Genomic DNA, 17,747 nt, shown 5'->3' with positions numbered 1-17,747 from the left:
GACCACTCCAGAGAAATGAACTCTAGGTCAAAGCATTGTTGACAGCGTCGGTAATTTTCCATCCCGGAACTGTGCCTTTCAGGGGTGGCCAAGGTTGCTGTCTGGTGCGGACTTTATGCGGATTTCAAAAAATTCAATTTCAAGCGGACATTATGCGATTAAATACGGTAACACCACTTTTTGGCAAAAATAATACCACTTTTGGCCAAAAATAACGCCAGTTTCAGGTCTCCAGCCATTGTACACAGAGCTTGGGACAACAGCAGCCTATGTGACTCCATGCAATGGTAAATTCCACCCCGGTTTTTATGAGGGCCTCCAATGAATAGTTTTCATGGCAACTTAAGAGGTGATTCAATCATAATTTTGAAATATTACTTAAGTTAGGTTTAAAACAAAGGTAGCCTGTAAAAGGCCACTGAAAACTAAATATTCATGACTTCCAGCACCGATACTGTCTATTCTGTTAGCTCCAAAACTGTAGGTTCCCCAAGATCACCATTTTTTTTTTATTCAATGAGAGCAAAATTTTGACCGATTCAAGGCCGGACTAAGCAGCTCTGCACTTAGGTGCTGACAATTTCACACGCTACAGACTCAGAGTGCAGCGTTCATTGATGCTAAACTAGGACAGAAATAACATCTAAACAATGTAAAAATAATCTTTCTTAACCAAATGCATTTGCATGGAAACATTGTCAATGAAACACCAATTTGTTTATTTGAAAGAATGTAAGTTACAAGTGATTCTTCAGGCAATCAAGAACACGTCTACAGCTCCTGCGGACTTGAGACAAAAAACAGAATGCAAACTAATAACAAACTTATTTGTAGAAACCAAACCTAGTCACATAAATAATGCCACTTAAATTATTGAATTCCCAAGCAGTGCTGAAATTCAAAACAAAAATCCTTAAGGATAATGTGCATATACATCACTTATACTGAGCTGTGATTCTATGGGAACACAGATATTACCCCATACGGATGTTAAAATGTCACTAACACAATGAAAATGACAGGATTAAATAGAGCACTGTTCCCCAGCCTAGACAACCTTTCAACACACATTGCAAACCCCTTAGCAGCTTGACTACGGTCGCGATGCCACACAAACAAATGCACAAGAGAAATAATGTTTGTTAACCAACAGTTCACATGAAGCAATTACACTTTCCTGTTATATTTCATTTAAGTTACTATATGCAAAGAAGGCTGCATCAGCTGTAGCTACATCTGTAGTGCAGGGACTACTTTTCCACGTGCAGAACTAAAATGAATAAAGGTTAACTGCTATTACTTTACCAATTCAAAGGTAACCTCGTAAACAAAAGGGTACAATCAAAAAGCAAATATTACATGGGGGTGTACCAAGCTTGCCTTTCTTGCCCATTAAAAGGAATACATAAGACAACATTCTCCACTAAGAGTTCAGCTTCAAGCCAAAATACCTAATTAGCATGTCTGAAACTATTAATGGGTATGTGAACATGGTTAGATGGGCAATTGGTTACACCAAAATCAAAAACACAAAGTAAATAGATAAGATTGTATTTGGTACCAAATTTTTTGCAACAGTCTTTATATACACCCACACAATGGCTTTTCTTTAAAAACAAAAAATAACAAAATAAAAGTACAATGACTTTAGAAAAACTCAAAACGTAAAGTCTTAACATCAATTTGTTCAACTCTGCCGCTCAGATCAAACGTTAACAACTCATTTCTAAAACAAATGGCTGATAACAGTAAAATGATGGTAAGCTTTCTTAGTTAACAGTAATGGTGAATGAAAAGCAAAATTAGGAAAATTTTAACTTTAAATTCAAATAAAATGTGCAAAGCCATTAAGACTACCACAAAAGTGGATTAAGTTTTAAGCTAATCTGGACATCCTGAATAAAAATCTAAATTTTGCATTGGGATTTAATCTACATACAATTTGAAAAGTAGTTCTGCACAAATAAAAAAAGAAATCTGCTCGCATCAGCATGTAATAAAAACAGCACACACAACACGAACAGAGAAATGCAAGTGAAACGAGTCTATCACAGACGCGGGCACGGGCGCGGCGCAACAGTCGAGGAACGAAGGAGCAGTGCTCGAGATAATACTGGCGCGGCCCTCACTGCTGCACGGCCTGGCTCTGGCCGTAGCCGTACGCGCTGAAGTTGTGCTGGGCGGGGGGAGGGGGCGGCGGCTGCTGCAGGAACTGCCGCACCAGGCTGCTGCTGGCGGCCGTGGGGTTGTACATGTTCTGCACCAGCGTGCTGGCCAGCTTCATGTCGTCGCCGGCGGCCGACGAGAAGCGCGACGGCCGGCTCCGGCCCCCGTCCCTGCCCGCCCCCTCGCGCCCGCCGCTGCCACCCCCACCGCTCGCCCCGCCCCAGCGCCGCGCTCCGCCGCCGAAGCCTCCGTCCCTGTTGAAGCGGTTGCCCCAGCCGTTGCCTGGGAACAAGGGCACGCAAGCAGTTGCCACGGGAGAACAGCTTGTTCAGACAGGCTTGGCTGATGATTCATCAGCACTGAGTACATCACTTAGCATGTCTTCAGATATCGCAAATTCATTTAGCCACATGTTAATTTTACCGCCCCAGTCTTGAATAGCACGTCTGTAAATTTCAGTTACAACAAAATCGCCATAGGCAAAAAAAAACCCGTCGGGCATGACGGTTCTAATTATGATTGAACTCTGCAAACAGATGTGCAGTGACATACAGTTGGCCATACGATGGAGGAAGATATGCGCACGCAGGTCTGAATACGCTATCCACTGTTGTACAAACATCAGCTATGGCAATGCCGTACCGTTGTCGCCCGGCCACCGATCGGGCCGTGATGAACTCAAGCCAATGACAGGGAACTCTCACGCACAAACTCATGCAACGTCTGCCCATTCGTCTGCTGGTAACTGTACGTGCGCAAACACCTGCAGTTGGAATCATAGTGGAATCATGTGGGAGCATGATGCATCGTGTTCAAGTATTTGAGACCAAACTAGAATTACTATGGCTTGCAGAATGTCATGAAGACCATACTTATGTTGGTCGCACTTTAGATGCTGTTGGTTGTACCAGTGGGAATACACTTGACATTAAATACCGGAACAGAAATGAACAGATGATTCTCATGGAAAAGGTTCATGAATGGTGCAATGAAAAAATATCACGGGCCTAAAAAGATTATTTGACAACAAATGACTTCCAGATCACTGGGTGGACGCTGACTGAACACAATTTTTTTTTTGTTGTAAAATCCTGATCAATCAAAATAGCCTGATAAGAGCACAAATTACATGGCGTAAAGACCAGTAGTCAGAAATACCCCATATCACCTGATTAAGAACTTATCGGCTGATCAGCTGTGTTATCAACCAAATAGACGAAAAATTCTTATTTGAAGCAGTGACAAATTGATTTGATGGCCTTTATAAAATAAAAATTCAGTTCTCAAGTTTGTTCCTATACGGGAAACTCTGAATTCTTGGATATCAACGGAATCCACAAGGGAGGCGGAGCCAGGCTCACCCTTGCCGCCGAAGCCCCCGCGATTGGCCAGCTCCTGCAGCTTGGGGCTGACGGCCTGGTTGGCCTCCTGCAGCACGTTCACGAGGTCGCGTGCTTGCCTGCCATTGGACGGCGTGAAGAAGGCGTAGGACGTGCCCGACGCCTGGTTCCTGCCCGTGCGCCCGATGCGGTGGATGTAGTCCTCCGACGAGTTCGGGTAGTCAAAGTTTATCACAAACTTGATTCCTTCCACATCTAACAAACAAACAGTTCTTTAGTAGAAACAACCATGAGGCACCAGCTGTACCTGCTCGCACAATTTACCTACAAATCTTCTAATGCTCTCGATAAATTACACATTACTGTACTCCTTATGCCCAATTTAAAACACATGTTGCCTTCATATGTATATAAAAAATTATATATGTATAAAACAATATCTTGTGACAATAAATTACATATATATAAATAAAAAAGTTAATAAAGCAATAAACTTGTGTACTGTGAATTGCCTCCCCAGTAGGAATTGTGCAAGCAAGACAGAGAATTCATTACTTACCGCAGAGGAACAATCCGGACCCAGGAACCAAAACAAAATCTTTCACGAGAGAACACACACATGCTTACCGACCAGAACCAAACATCAGCTAGAAATGCAAGTTAATTAACCTTTCACAATCTAACAACTATGACAAACCAAGTAGTACAAAAACCTTCAGTGCAAATTAACATACCTTATTTAAGAATTGATATCAAATTCTCTTAAACTAATTGTGCAATAATAGGAATGGGTCAAATGGTTTCATGGCCAACTGATTTCTCAGGTTTTTAGTTGAATAGAAATAGATTATTTCCTCAAAATCCAGAATGTTAATTTTATGACAATTCATTCCACTCATTTTCCTTGGGAAGTCAGCAACCATGTTATAACATCCCAAGCAGCTTGACCAACTGTTACTGTTTGCATTTCACAGTTAGTTTTAATTTTCGATAAAATATCTGGAAGAAAAGAAAAAGGGCCAATCAAAGATCAGGGTACAAGGGAGGATCAAATTTTAGCATAACACAAAATCAGAGATTGTCAAGTCACTTGATGTTTATATTTGGACAGTTTTAAATTTTACCAGCTACAAAAACACAATTAAAATTTTGATTGAACTTTGCAAAAGAAACTTCTGTAGTTTCATTCACGACAGGATGAAAACCTGAAGTAGAGAATATGGAATTAACCCATTCCTAGTTCACATTGCAACTGTAAATGCTATGAAAATTATTGCAAAATATATTGAAATGCACTGAAAGTTAGCATTGGGATATGTACTTCAGAATTAGCTTTTACAGCTGGTGCAGCGATAGTTCCTTGTATCCACTCGGCCACGCTCCGTGGTCCGTGACGCAGAGGCAATGCCAGATGTTACACAACGCTTAACTAAATCATCTCGCATGTGCCTCTGAAACAGAACAGAAACAAACCAGACTGATTAATCATAGCACCACTGACGTCACAAACACTATCATCTGCTCTTGTGCTGGCAGTAATGTCTACACTGTCAGTGCCAACCATTTACCAACCACTTCACTTTTCAGCAACACAGCAACTGCACAATGCTCACAACTTGAGAACATCGTACATTTCCACTACTTTACTCACCTCATCACTTGCAACTTCAACTATTCCAGAACACTGTCAATTTACAGTAAATTCAGACTCTATGCACTGTCCAAATAACTCTAAAACCAGTCCAAAATTCTCTCGCCATACAATTCTAAAAATGTGACTCCCATTAAACAAAAATGTAGTTTACTTCAACCTGCTATTTAATTTAAAACCTAATGCAAAGATATCAAAAGATATTAATCATGAATTGCCATTATTATTAATGTAAAAATTATAACATTTTAATCTATTCCATCCCCTCTGCAACTTAACACACATTAATTGTTCCATGTTCATATCTTCAAGAATCTGAATTTACAGTTTTGAATTGCTCTTCACCAATCTCCATGTCAAACAAATGGTAGATGAAGACATGTTTAGAATGTCAACAGTTAATTTAATTTTATGCACACTTAAAAATAATTTTTTTTTAAAATAAATGAATAATAAATCAATTATTAAGTCAAATTCTTGTAATAGACAGAAATAGTAAGCATGCTGAGGCATCAAAATGTCACTGAAAACCAAAATTAAGAAATGGCTGGCAACAAAACTCTGCATAACCGGCACACACGATGTGAAGATCCATGGAGGTATTAGTTAGTGGAGTTGGTGTTGGTTATGAAGTTGAAGTAAACAGTTAACAAAACTAAATTTGGCCATATAAAGGCTAATGCTAGAAAATTCCTTTTAAATAGCTTTAAAGGACCTTGCACGGAAGAGTTGTAAAAACGTCACCTGAGGTAATGTTAGCACAAGGAACATCCAGATGGCAGATGGATGCACACACCAACTCCCTGCCCTCTCACCTCCACTCGCAGACCGAGGGCCGTGGTTGGCTGAAGCGCGTGTAGACCCGCCCAGCAGCGCTCGACAGTTAACCAGTCTGGACAACTACGCAACTATGCCGCTGCATTGCCTATAATCCCAGCTCACATCCCAAACGCAGCTTGTACCATACTCACGTCTGTCAATACCTATCAGCCTCTACCTACGCGCCGGCCGGCGTGACACTGACCTAGTCCGCGCGCCGCCACGTCCGTCGCCACCAGGATCGAGCTGACGCCGTTCCGGAACTCTGTGACACACGCACCACCACCATCATCATCATCTACTCTGATCTCACTGGCATTTCAAAACAACAACATTTCCCAGTCTCAAAACTCACCTCGTAGCACGTAGTCTCTCTCTTGCTGGGACTTGTCCCCGTGCATGCACACAGCGGGGTACCTGAAGTGCAAACCCACCACTCCGTAAGCAACACAATCGTACTTCCTGTCACAACATTAATTACAATTTATAATGTACTCACCCAAACCTCCTAATACTGCGAGTGATATCCTCCACTTTCCTCTTTGTCTCCACGAAAATAATGGTCTTAGCTCCCGGCTCGCTTCCGATTTCATGCAGCAAGGTATTCAACCTGCAAACACATTAGCAGTATCTTAACTTACGGCTTCTGACCGGAAACAGTTAAGAGCCCAGTACGAAGTAATTCAAAGCTGGACTAATAAAATACAGATATGCAAGAACGTGAGAGTGGTAAAAGCATAGGCTTTATACTGGAGAAACTTGCTCGTAAGGCCTCGGATACAAGCAGATGAGCGAATGTCTAGGGGCTGGAAAAATTTACATCTTGCTATAGATATTTTGGTTAGTCTGTGCCGAGAAGAAAACACTCGCTATGTCGCCAGGATTGCCAACATAACAAACACAGCTTAGTGCAGCTGGCAATATTTTACTTGTGTAGCAAACATCGTGAACACAGTGAGCATAGCAACTGCAGCAATATCGATTCCTCCCTACCTCTTTCTTGTCTCCATCAAGCAACTAGCAAGCCCAAATAAAAAAACTAAAGTACACATTTATATGGCAAGGATACACAGTTACAAGACTACAACTGAGAATGTGTGGTTCTGAGTATTCCCGAGTTCACTTCTCTACACTCGAGATAGTCATCAACCCACCACAGTTTCTCTAGGAGGGATGTATCAGCCTGAGCTAATAGCATCAGACACAGGCTTTCTTAGCCCTCCTTCACACAGACAAGCACGCGTAGCGCGGTGTAGTCAAGCTACAACAGTCCTCCAGGAGGGACGTATCAGTTGAGACAGGCATGATACTCAAGTCTTTCTTAAACACCATCACATACACACAACAACACTGCAGTCAGCTGGACAATATATATGCATGTGTGGTTGTGTATAAGTGCATGAGTAGCATATTTTACCATATTTACCAGCAGAAGAGTCGCCTCTGCGAATGGGTCACAGCTATAATTTGGGTCATAAAAATACAACTTATCCCCCGTACGGGTCACCCTAGAATATGAGTCGCACCATAATGTCTGCAGTAGACAGTCTGCTTTCTGTGCTGCGTTATTACTGTGCAGAAGGGAGTGAGGCCAGTCCACTTATCTCTCTCTGCCTCTCCCCTACTGCTTTAAGACCCAACCTAATAACAAGACAGATGTGCATCCCTTCCCCTGCTATCGCCATCTTATTTTTTTTTAAAACAGTCCTCTAACAGAATAGAAATAAAAGGCAACAAGTTACCCTTCGTCAGTTTCTCTTATAAAAACTAGCACACACGTCGAAGATAAATAATGCACACACACACACACACACAAACTTGCTGGTTATTTTTAGATTCCCCTCCTCAAGCCGAATGCCAGCCCAGCATGTCACAATATCTATCGTACAACCTTTGAGCCATAGATTTAAGTTACTTGATAAAAAAAATGTTTTTATTGAATGACTAATCAATTTTAATTGTTTGGCATGTTTTGTACAAAACTATTTTTAAATAAACATTAATTACCATGCAACAGCGCTTTTTCTCCCACAAAAGTAACACCCGAACTTTCCAAACTTGATTTTAGGATAAAATGTAAAACGAGTACGCAATAAAAAACGGCATTGTTGATGTTACTCTAACACTCACTTGCTCTCCTTCTCGTGCTCCTGGCACACGTCGACGATCTGCATGATGTTGTGGTTGGCCGACAGCTGCAGCGAGCCGATGTTCACCTGGATGTAGTTGTTGAGGAACTCCTCTGCCAGGTTGCGCACCTCCTTGGGCCACGTCGCGGACCACATCAGCGTCTGCCGGTCCGGCTGCACACACCCACAACACACCCGTGGTCAGGGCCGCAAAGCTGTGGGGGTGCCGAAATCACTTGCATTGTAATTCCTACTACAACTGCTAACTGGTAAAAAGTTTTTTAACTTGCATGCCAGGAATGTCTAATCTGATTTACAATATAACGTCTCAACATATATTTAATGAACAAGTCTAGTGATTATACCGACTACTTTATGGACATGGCGGGAGGTACAGTAGCACAGAAACTGTTACATGTAGGTATGGAAAATGCTTAAACAGCACCATTTTTCCGTGGGAGGACCCCCGGACCCCCCGCTTTAATGGTGTGGTATGTGCCCAAAAAAAAGAAGGGGGGGGGGGGGAGGGGGCATGAATCCATTCATGCCCCGGGTGCCAGAGACTCTAGTTACAGCCCTGCCCGTGGTAACTGCTACCAAATATGACTCGTCAAACAATTTTGGTCTATTTTGTCAAAACCACTTCACTCACTGATGAATACTTTCAAATACATAAAAAAACATTAACCGCTAATCATAAATGTTGGTCATCTCTACATTCTACAACCCTGCACATTTCCTTGGGGAAAAAAAAGCAGTAATTGCCAAAGCATCCTTGTTGAAATTACAATAGAATCTAAAGTTTACACATTTCAACCAGAATAAAAAATATATAAAGCAGGAAATTTAAAAATAGGGGAAAAGTTGAGATATAAAGCCAAAAATAATTTTCATGTTCATTACACCAAGTATTGGACATAGCTTGTGGCACAAGGAAATGCAGGTTGTCTACAATGGCAACAAAGCTGCCATGGCCACATGCAGTAACATATAATAAACTTCCCACTATTCACTTTTAACTTTTATTCTTATGTCTACACTTTTCCGATGGTTTGCAATTAAATGCAGTGCTGTTGCAACGTTATTTGTGGGAAATGTTTTTCACATAAGTGGGAAAGTAATGTTTTTATACCGGTTGGGAAAATGTTTTTAACAAAACAGATAGTGAAGTAAATCCCTCTACTAGCTTCACGGAGCTAATGGATAAAAGTGTGACAGTTACACTTTAGACACAACTATTTTAATGAAAGTTGAAAATGTTTTAAAAGGTATTTTGACTACTAACTCACTCACAAACTTATCTGTAAATGGTTTTGAATTTAAAATTTAGTTATCTATTCATAAACATCCACAAACTCTTATTTAATTGTTACTTTAATCATAAAACAAATAGATGCAAGTGCATGATAATATGGTATGCTGAACTATATATAGTAAATGGCATCAAATATTATGATACACTATAGGGAGTGTGTTTAGATTTTTATATAAACTATACCCAAAATTATGGTGCTGGACGGCAGATTATTACCGTAGCATTGGAGCGGCAGTGGGATGCACAGATAACATTGTTACGAACTTATGTGGGAACAACTAGGTTCGTAAGGGATATCCCAATTGAGTTTTATTTCAGTTTTATAAATTACTAATAAATAACTGTACTTAAAAAATCTGATCATCACTTTAACATATAAATGTTTATTCGCAAGTCACTCAATATCTGTCCAGGTCCACATTTCGCACTCCTCACTGGAGCTAGGCTGGGCAGTGATTCAACCCTTCCTCGCACCTGACCACATACACACAGCCACACGCCACTCAGTCGCTCATCGCGCCACTCTCAAGGGGGTCTCACCCTCTTCGCCAATGTCGCACTTCCACGTTCTCTAAGCACGGCGGCATCCTCTGTAGGCCCGCAGAATTCTTAAAAGTGTCAACGACAATACCGTGTTTTCTCGTATAATCATCGCACATTTTATTCTAAAATCAAGTTTGAAATGTAGAGGGGTAAAAAATTTTTGTTCGGTAAAATTATTCATAAAAACAAAACCCGTTCATGGAAAGTATGTTTATTTAAAAAAAAGGTGGAGTATACAAGAGCACGTCAAACAATCTATATTAATAATTCCTTAAACAAAAACCTTTCTTCAACTTTAAATAGAAAAACCAAAACTCAAACGTGAACGCAAGCCACTTGAATCTGACGTGAACTAACGTGTCGTAGTACACACTTGCCACAAAAGAATGCGGGTTATCAAATGTAGTTAACTCGGCACCTGACAGAGAGCGCGCGTTGTATGCACTCGGCAAGATATCGATATTAGACTACGTGCGCGTGCTCTATACAGGAAGCAACATAACCAAACAAGAATGATGCGCTGGCTACATTTTTATAAGCGGTACGCCGCGGTAACGCAGACAATAAGATAAAGGAAATAATGTTTAAAAACGTCTTTATAAGAAAATTTACACGTCAAACAACTTTGTATTTTTCAGTTAATTTATTAAGTGGTAATGACCGAACAAATATTAGATTTCTACTTTAAAATACATCGTTTTATACGGAAAAGATACCTACACAAAGCGCTCGGCATCTACTAGCGGGACCAAAAACATCATACGACATTTACGAGAGAAGTTTTTTAATCCAAATTTTGACAGCCTAAAATATGGTTGCGACGTATACGTGCGTGCGACCATTGTGCGATAAAACACGGTAGTTTGAGGTGGGACTTTTGAGCGAGAGCGGAGTGGGACGGTTAGCAAAACCCTTGTAATCCGGCCGGGCATGCGTGACGTCAGCGCCCATGTGGGGGCCACTAGCCAGACTCGCTGGAAGGCCCCCTCAGGTACCCGACGCGCTGCGGCCTTGACTCTTAGCATGCATGTAACAATATACAGGCTAATTATAAAGTCCGTGAAACATTTTAAAAAAATTGGTATAGTGAAATGGCTAAGAATTATGTAACAAATTATATACCACGTGAAAGAAAAACTTTTAAAGTTTTTTTTCACTAGTTATAAATGTTCTATGTGTCCACCTTGCGTCACACGACACACATCTAATCGATAGTCCAATTCTGCCCATACCCGACCCAGAATATCAGGAGTGATGGTAAGAGCAGCTGCTACGATGCGGTGTCTCAATTCGTCAAGGTTCTGTGGTAGAGGTGGAACATAAACACTATCCTTGATGTATCCCCACAAGAATAAATCGCAAGGTGTCAAGTCCGGTGATCGTGGTGGCCACGGGAGTAGCACTTGGTCAGCGGCCGCCCCACGGCCCATCCAGCGATGTGGCAACGTCTCATTCAGATAATCTCGTACCACATTGTGGTAATGAAGTGGAGCACCATCTTGTTGGAAGTTGAAGTCCCTGCTATCAGCTTCAAGTTGTGGCATAAGCCACAATTGCAGCATGTCGAGGTAGGTGATACCAGGGACAGTTCTCTCAGCGAAGAAGGGGCCATAAACTGTCTTGTTGGACATGGCACAGAACACGTTAACTTTTGGCGAATCTCTGACGTGTTCGAGAGTTGCATGTGGATTCTCTGTCCCCCATATTTGTGTGTTGTGTCGGTTGACTCTTCCTGAGAGATGAAAAGTGGCTTTGTCACAGAAGATTACCGTATATACTCGTGTATAGCGCGCCCTTTTTTCCCCTCAAGTAAAGGAAAAAAATAAGGATGCGCGCTATACACGGGAAAAAAAATTTTTGGGGGGGGGAGGCGGGGAGGAGTGGAAGTCGTTAACTGCCGGGTGACGGGTGACGTTTCTGGCCAGCCCCCACACATACGCACAAGCAACAAGGCCTCTCTTTCACACACACACGCACACACACAACCTGGTCTCTCTCTCTCTCTCACACACACACACGTGCGCTACTCCGTGTCACATTCCTGCCTGCCTCCCTTCCTCCCGCCCACGTACCAGTTGTGACGATACAGCGCTTCATTATCTTCCGTCTACACAGCAGAGTTTAAGTATTTTCCTGACGCATCACCACACATCAATTTAAATAATCAGGTACCACAAAATGTTAGTAAAATTTATTTATGGGAAAAAAAAATTTCAAATTTTTTTCTTCTTTGGAATTTGTTGCAAAAATCGTGGTGCGCGCTATACACGAGGGCGCGCTATACACGAGTAAATACGGTACTCACTCTACGCTCCGCCCAGACTTGTGACCTTCGGGGTGCTGTCATAACTTAGAAACACACAACTTAAAAAAAAAAAAAAACTTAGAATATTTTAAGTTATGACATTCTACGTTATGATGTTTCTAAGTTGTGTTTAAGTTATGACAATTCTAAGTTGTGTGTTTCTAAGTTGTAATAGTTCTAAGTTGTGACTTTCTACATTATGAAGTTCTAAGTTGTGTGATTCTGTGTTGCGTGTTTCTAAGTCGACAGTTCTAAGTTGTGTTTTTAAGTGGTGATAGTTCTAAGTTGTGACTTTCTACATTATGAAGTTTCTAAGTTATGTGGTTCTGCATTGCATGTTTCTAAGTTATGACAGTTCTAAGTTGTGTATTTATATGTTATGATGTTTCTAAGTTGTGAAGTTCTAAGTTGTGTGTTTCTAAGTTGCGACTTTCTACGTTATGAAGTTCCTAAGTTGTGTGGTGCTGCATTGCGTGTTTCTAAGTTATGATCGTCCTAAGTTGTGATAGTTCTAAGTTGTGACTTTCTACATTATGACATTTCTAAGTTGTGTGGTTCTGCGTTGTGTTTCTAAGTTATGACAGTTCTAAGTCAAGTGGTTCTAAGTCAAGTGGTTCTAAGTCAAGTGTTTCTAAGTTGTGATAGTTCTAAGTTGTGACTTTCTACATTATGACATTTCTAAGTTGTGTGTTTCTAAGTTACGCATTTCTAAGTTATGACAGATATAAGTTGTGTGTTTCTACGTTATGATATTTCTAAGTTGTGACTTTCTACATTATGACGTTTATAAGTTATGTGGTTCTGCGTTGCATGTTTCTAAGTTATGACAGTTCTAAGTTGTGTATTTATATGTTATGATGTTTCTAAGTTGTGTGTTTCTAAGTTACATGGATTTTTCCAAGTTTTCTAAGTTATGACAGTTCTAAGTTGTGACTTTCTAAGTTATGTGTGGTTCCCGTGACCTTCCATCAGCAGCCAGCCAATAGAAGCGAGCGTAGCGGAAAAAAATAAAAGCTCCACCTCCCGTGTTCCAGTTTTGTCCAGTTCTAATACCAGTTTATTGGTATACGCACCATTTTTCTCGCTGCCGTGACATGTTCAAGTTTACGTTCATCTTGATGTCTTGATACCAATGATTACTTTTTACGATCCCCAGAAAGAAATGGTTAAAAAATATGCGTCAACTGTGTTACAAGACTCCGCTCATTTTATTTTGTAAGATTATGTCTCTCATGTACCAGTATTTCGCCATGGCCTTGCAGTGCGATGTAATGCTCATTGCCGACTATAAACGTTACGTTTTTCACAATGTTTTTAGGCCTACTAGCTGATCTTATCTACATTTATAAAGAACCCAATGTATTTTTTTTATTTCAGCAAATATGTTACATGTTAATTATTATTTTATTGATATAAAATATAAAAAATGTAAAAATGGGACGTACGACACTGCCTTCTTAAGCTGTATATTTGGCCTAGACATAGTGTTGAGTCTTTTTTATTTTTATGTTTGATTAGCTCAAGTGTTGTTTCTGCATGAATAGGATATCATTTTGATTGAAAATACATCAGCATAATAAACAATCATGTAAAAAACCTTACTTGTTTGCCAAAGGCACATGTACGTAACCTTCACAGCAACAGCAATTCATTTCCCGCGGCAGCAGAGGGAAAAAGGACGGGGTGGGGGGTTGGGGGGGGGCAGGAGTAACCACAAATGGACGTGATTTGGCCTCACTGGTTCGTACGTACAACTCGGTCGTATGGACAAATTTTGGAGAACCGAGAGTGTACGTAGAATCGAGGTTTTACCGTATATAATAGCATCTAGTGACACAAGAACCAACTGTGCTACTTGGGGCTAAATGGCTTCTACGTGGTCTAATAGAGACTTCCTCCCCATTTGGTGAAGCAAATGGCAACCCAATGTTATTAGTTTAACAAGTGCAGCATACCTCACATCTATTATGGAGTTTGCCAGTAAATAGCATGACTTTCAAAAGTTAACAGTTTTCTCATGGATTTCCCATAACCAACAAAACTACCGGCAGGTATGCGTGTTAGGGCTAACAACCCTGGCACATTTACCCATTAATTATTGCAGAAAATAAAGCAAAGCCTCGGATGGTGGAAACTCAGCTAATTAAGGGAGAGGGCAAGGGAGTCTACCTCCCACGCCCAAGAGGTGCAGAACCGGGAAAAGAAGACTTCAAGGTGGGAGGTGTGGACTCACCCTGATCTGCTCCAGAATCTTGCGAATCTGGGGTTCGAAGCCCATGTCGAGCATGCGGTCTGCCTCATCCAGCACCAGGTAGGTGCAGCGCCGCAGGTTCGTCACGCCCCGCTCCAGCATGTCGATGAGGCGGCCGGGCGTGGCGATCACTATCTCCACGCCGCGCTCCAGGTCGCGGCACTGCGGGCCCTTGGGGGCGCCGCCGAAGACGCAGGTGTTGCGGATGAAGGACGACGAGCCGAAGTCGCGCGCCACCGTCTGTATCTGCTGGGCCAGCTCACGCGTGGGCGCCAGCACCAGCGCGATGGGGCCGTCGCCCCGGGACAGCTTCTCCTGGTGGTTGATGTGCACCGTGGCGGGCAGCATGTAGGCCAGCGTCTTGCCCGAGCCCGTCTGGGCGATGCCCACCATGTCCCGGCCGCTCAGCGCGATGGGCCAGCCCTGCGCCTGGATCGACGTGGGCTCCGAGAACCCGTTCTTGCGGATCTCCTCCATCAGGTAGTCAGGGAAGTTGGTCTCGTTGAACTGCAGCAGCGGAGACGGAGCGTTGTCGCCTCGCACCGTGATCTCCCTGCTGTTCCTGTAGTCCTCCACGATGTTCGGTTGCCTGCACAACACCTTACACTTGCTCACTAGCCCAATACAATAAACTTATTCTTAAAGAAAATATCAATACATTTTTTAAATAAATTCTTTAAACAGGTTCACATTCAGGTGACACACTTTTAAGATTTACTAAGAAATTTCATAAAATGTTACTACATTAATAAAAATACAGGTATGTCACTTGGCTAACGATGTTAGCTGCATCAGAGCTGAAACCAAATCAACAATTTAATATTTAATACTAATACGTAATACTCCTGTAGAACTATATTAATTCTTCGATAAAAAGTGTTTTTCCTGAACTAAGTTAGTAGCTCTTGGTTAAACAACAAAAGCAATCAACAAGAAATTTTACAAAACTTGGTTGAAATAATACAGCAAACCATAAAGGCAAAATTAAAATTACACTCCAATTGATTCATAAACCAATTTTTGTTAATTGAATGCTATAAAAACTGTTCCTAGCTTTAAATACTTCATAGGAAACCTTTTGTTCATGTAATCTGCACAAAAATAAGTTGTACAAGCACCTCCCTACTTGTCCATCCTAATTTTTTCACTATTCACTAAAAATCATTTAATATTAACTGTAGAACAAAGTATGTATCTAAAAACTAACTGTAATGGTAAAATCTTAATAAACCATGTATCTACATTTCGTATGATACCACTGAAAAGCTTTCTTAATAAGACATACAAAAACAAAGAATTATGGCACCATCAGCTAGACTAGATTCTTCCACTTTCAACATTATTTTTGGTTTTATTTCCCCATGACGCTCACAAATCAACTTAATAGTTTTTGGTCGGTCGTGGCTTTCGTTTATTCTTAACTACCACCAGTTAAAATACTCAGATGTAAAAATAAAAGTACACGAGAAAAGAATAAAACAAAAACTGTATTGAAACTTTCCTACCGCTAAAGTCAGCCACACACGACACCCATTTCCTTAGCAGTTTCCATACCTATCTACTGTTAGCACGCCTGCTCTCGTGTAGGTAACATTCCAGCATTCTTCCAGTATAAGTTTTCACACCTGAAGTCTTAGTCATAACCGTAATAGAACGTGTTCTAATTTTCTGCTGTACCCATGAGCTAAGTCATCAAGAAAGCAGACCCTCATGTAGAATGTGGCCAACTCCCCTTATACCGGGGTAGTTGCACACGTCCGCACTCATCACGCCAGTACCGCGTATGCGTCACCACTGACATACTGATACTGAGAGTGTAAAGAAATTAAGTTTAACAGACGCGCATCGACTGGTCTAACATTTGGCAAGTGCGCAAAAAAATATATTAGCATACTAAATTTACCGACAGTCCTGGAAACTATCGTGATAGGTATAATAATGCATTACCAAACCAAAGATGCATAATGCATAAGCTCACCCCTCCCTCCCCGCTCGGTAACATTCTTCAAGGCTAGCTCATCCCTCCCAGACACACAAACCATCTAGTGTCCTCCCTTATAACACCACAACCTCGCTCCCCTTTGAAAAACCTTCAGTGAGAAAATGCTCATTTCACCCTCCCTTCTCCCGTAAAATTGGGCTATTATGAACGGCGAGGGAGGGGTCAAAATATGTCACTTTTCACACCAAGTTCGAGTTCAGTCATCTCTGACAAAGAATTTACAAGCTTCCAAACTTAAATATAAATGTATTTTAATAGCAAGGGTCCTATGAAAAAGAATATACCGAATAAAATCAAGCTGCTGTCACCAAACAAAGCATAAAACGGCCCAATGCGTGGTCGCTGCGTTATTGCTCGCGCGAGAGGCGAGACGTGGAATGTTAGAAGAAAGATAAATGCGGGGGAGACAGACGGCAGCCAGTGTGTTTCCTGCGTGGGGATAAGTGGTGTAGCCTTTTTTTTATGCTGGGTGAAGCGACCTTTTTCTATCAACCCACAGGAAAAGATAATTGCACGAGCTGTCAAAATAAACATCGCTGCGGCAGTTAAAACAAGTCGAGGCGGGAGTACATCCAGTCGGTCGCTGTGTATTGTCAACCGATAGTAATCAAAATCAAGAGAAATCCAGCAGGTGGCTTTCTTTGCCTTAACTGCGTACCACACTAGACACTCGCAAAAAGCTAAACGTAAACACGTTGCCACAAAAACCTTTATCTGCACCCTGCCGGCAAAGGGACGTGGGATGGGGGTTGTCAAGCGCTGACAGCGGTCGACAGGAAGTGGTATCTATTTTTTTAGATATGCGCTGCCTACAGCAGTACAGCACTCGGCAAGAGAAACGCAGTAACACACTACTCACCACAAGAAACTTATTTTCTGTACGATTTTCTTCGGATTTTTGGCAATTTTTCACGGTTACTCGAAATCGGGTTGTAATAGAGAGGTGGTCGCAATAAATGGGGTCGCAACAAAAAGGTTTTACTGTACCCAGATTCATTTAGCACGATGTGAATTTTTCTGCCCCAGTCTTGAATAGCACATCTGTAAATTTCAGTTAGCACGAAATCTCGGCAGGCAAAAATAAAAAAAATGTCGAGCACGACGCCACAAAGTCTGTTTCAACTTCTGTAAACAACAGATGTGCCGTGGGATACACTTAGCCAAACAAGGGGGGAAGAGATGCACGCATAGGTCTGTCTACGCTATTGGCTGCTGTACAAACATCA

The 17,747-nt window shown here is 41.5% G+C and overlaps 1 protein-coding gene across 1 annotated transcript in view; it reads right to left on the bottom strand.

The window, feature by feature from the left end:
- Nucleotides 1–702: 702 nt before the first annotated feature.
- Nucleotides 703–17,747, bottom strand: part of LOC134541406 (uncharacterized) — a 40,643-nt gene continuing 23,598 nt past the window's right edge. The window contains exons 4-10 of the mRNA XM_063384833.1: nt 14,502–15,108; nt 8,107–8,279; nt 6,476–6,586; nt 6,332–6,393; nt 6,182–6,241; nt 3,528–3,761; nt 703–2,448 (exon numbers count right to left, since the gene is read on the bottom strand). Coding sequence (XP_063240903.1) covers nt 2,126–2,448; nt 3,528–3,761; nt 6,182–6,241; nt 6,332–6,393; nt 6,476–6,586; nt 8,107–8,279; nt 14,502–15,108 — 1,570 coding nt within the window. The 3' untranslated portion in view covers nt 703–2,125. The remainder of the gene's footprint in view (nt 2,449–3,527; nt 3,762–6,181; nt 6,242–6,331; nt 6,394–6,475; nt 6,587–8,106; nt 8,280–14,501; nt 15,109–17,747) is intronic.

The sequence above is a fragment of the Bacillus rossius genome, chromosome 18 (assembly GCF_032445375.1).
Source record: "Bacillus rossius redtenbacheri isolate Brsri chromosome 18, Brsri_v3, whole genome shotgun sequence".
NCBI classification, from domain to species: domain Eukaryota; kingdom Metazoa; phylum Arthropoda; class Insecta; order Phasmatodea; family Bacillidae; genus Bacillus; species Bacillus rossius.
The sequence above is the reverse complement of the archived record's forward strand: the minus strand, read 5'-3'. Positions and strand labels throughout refer to the sequence as shown.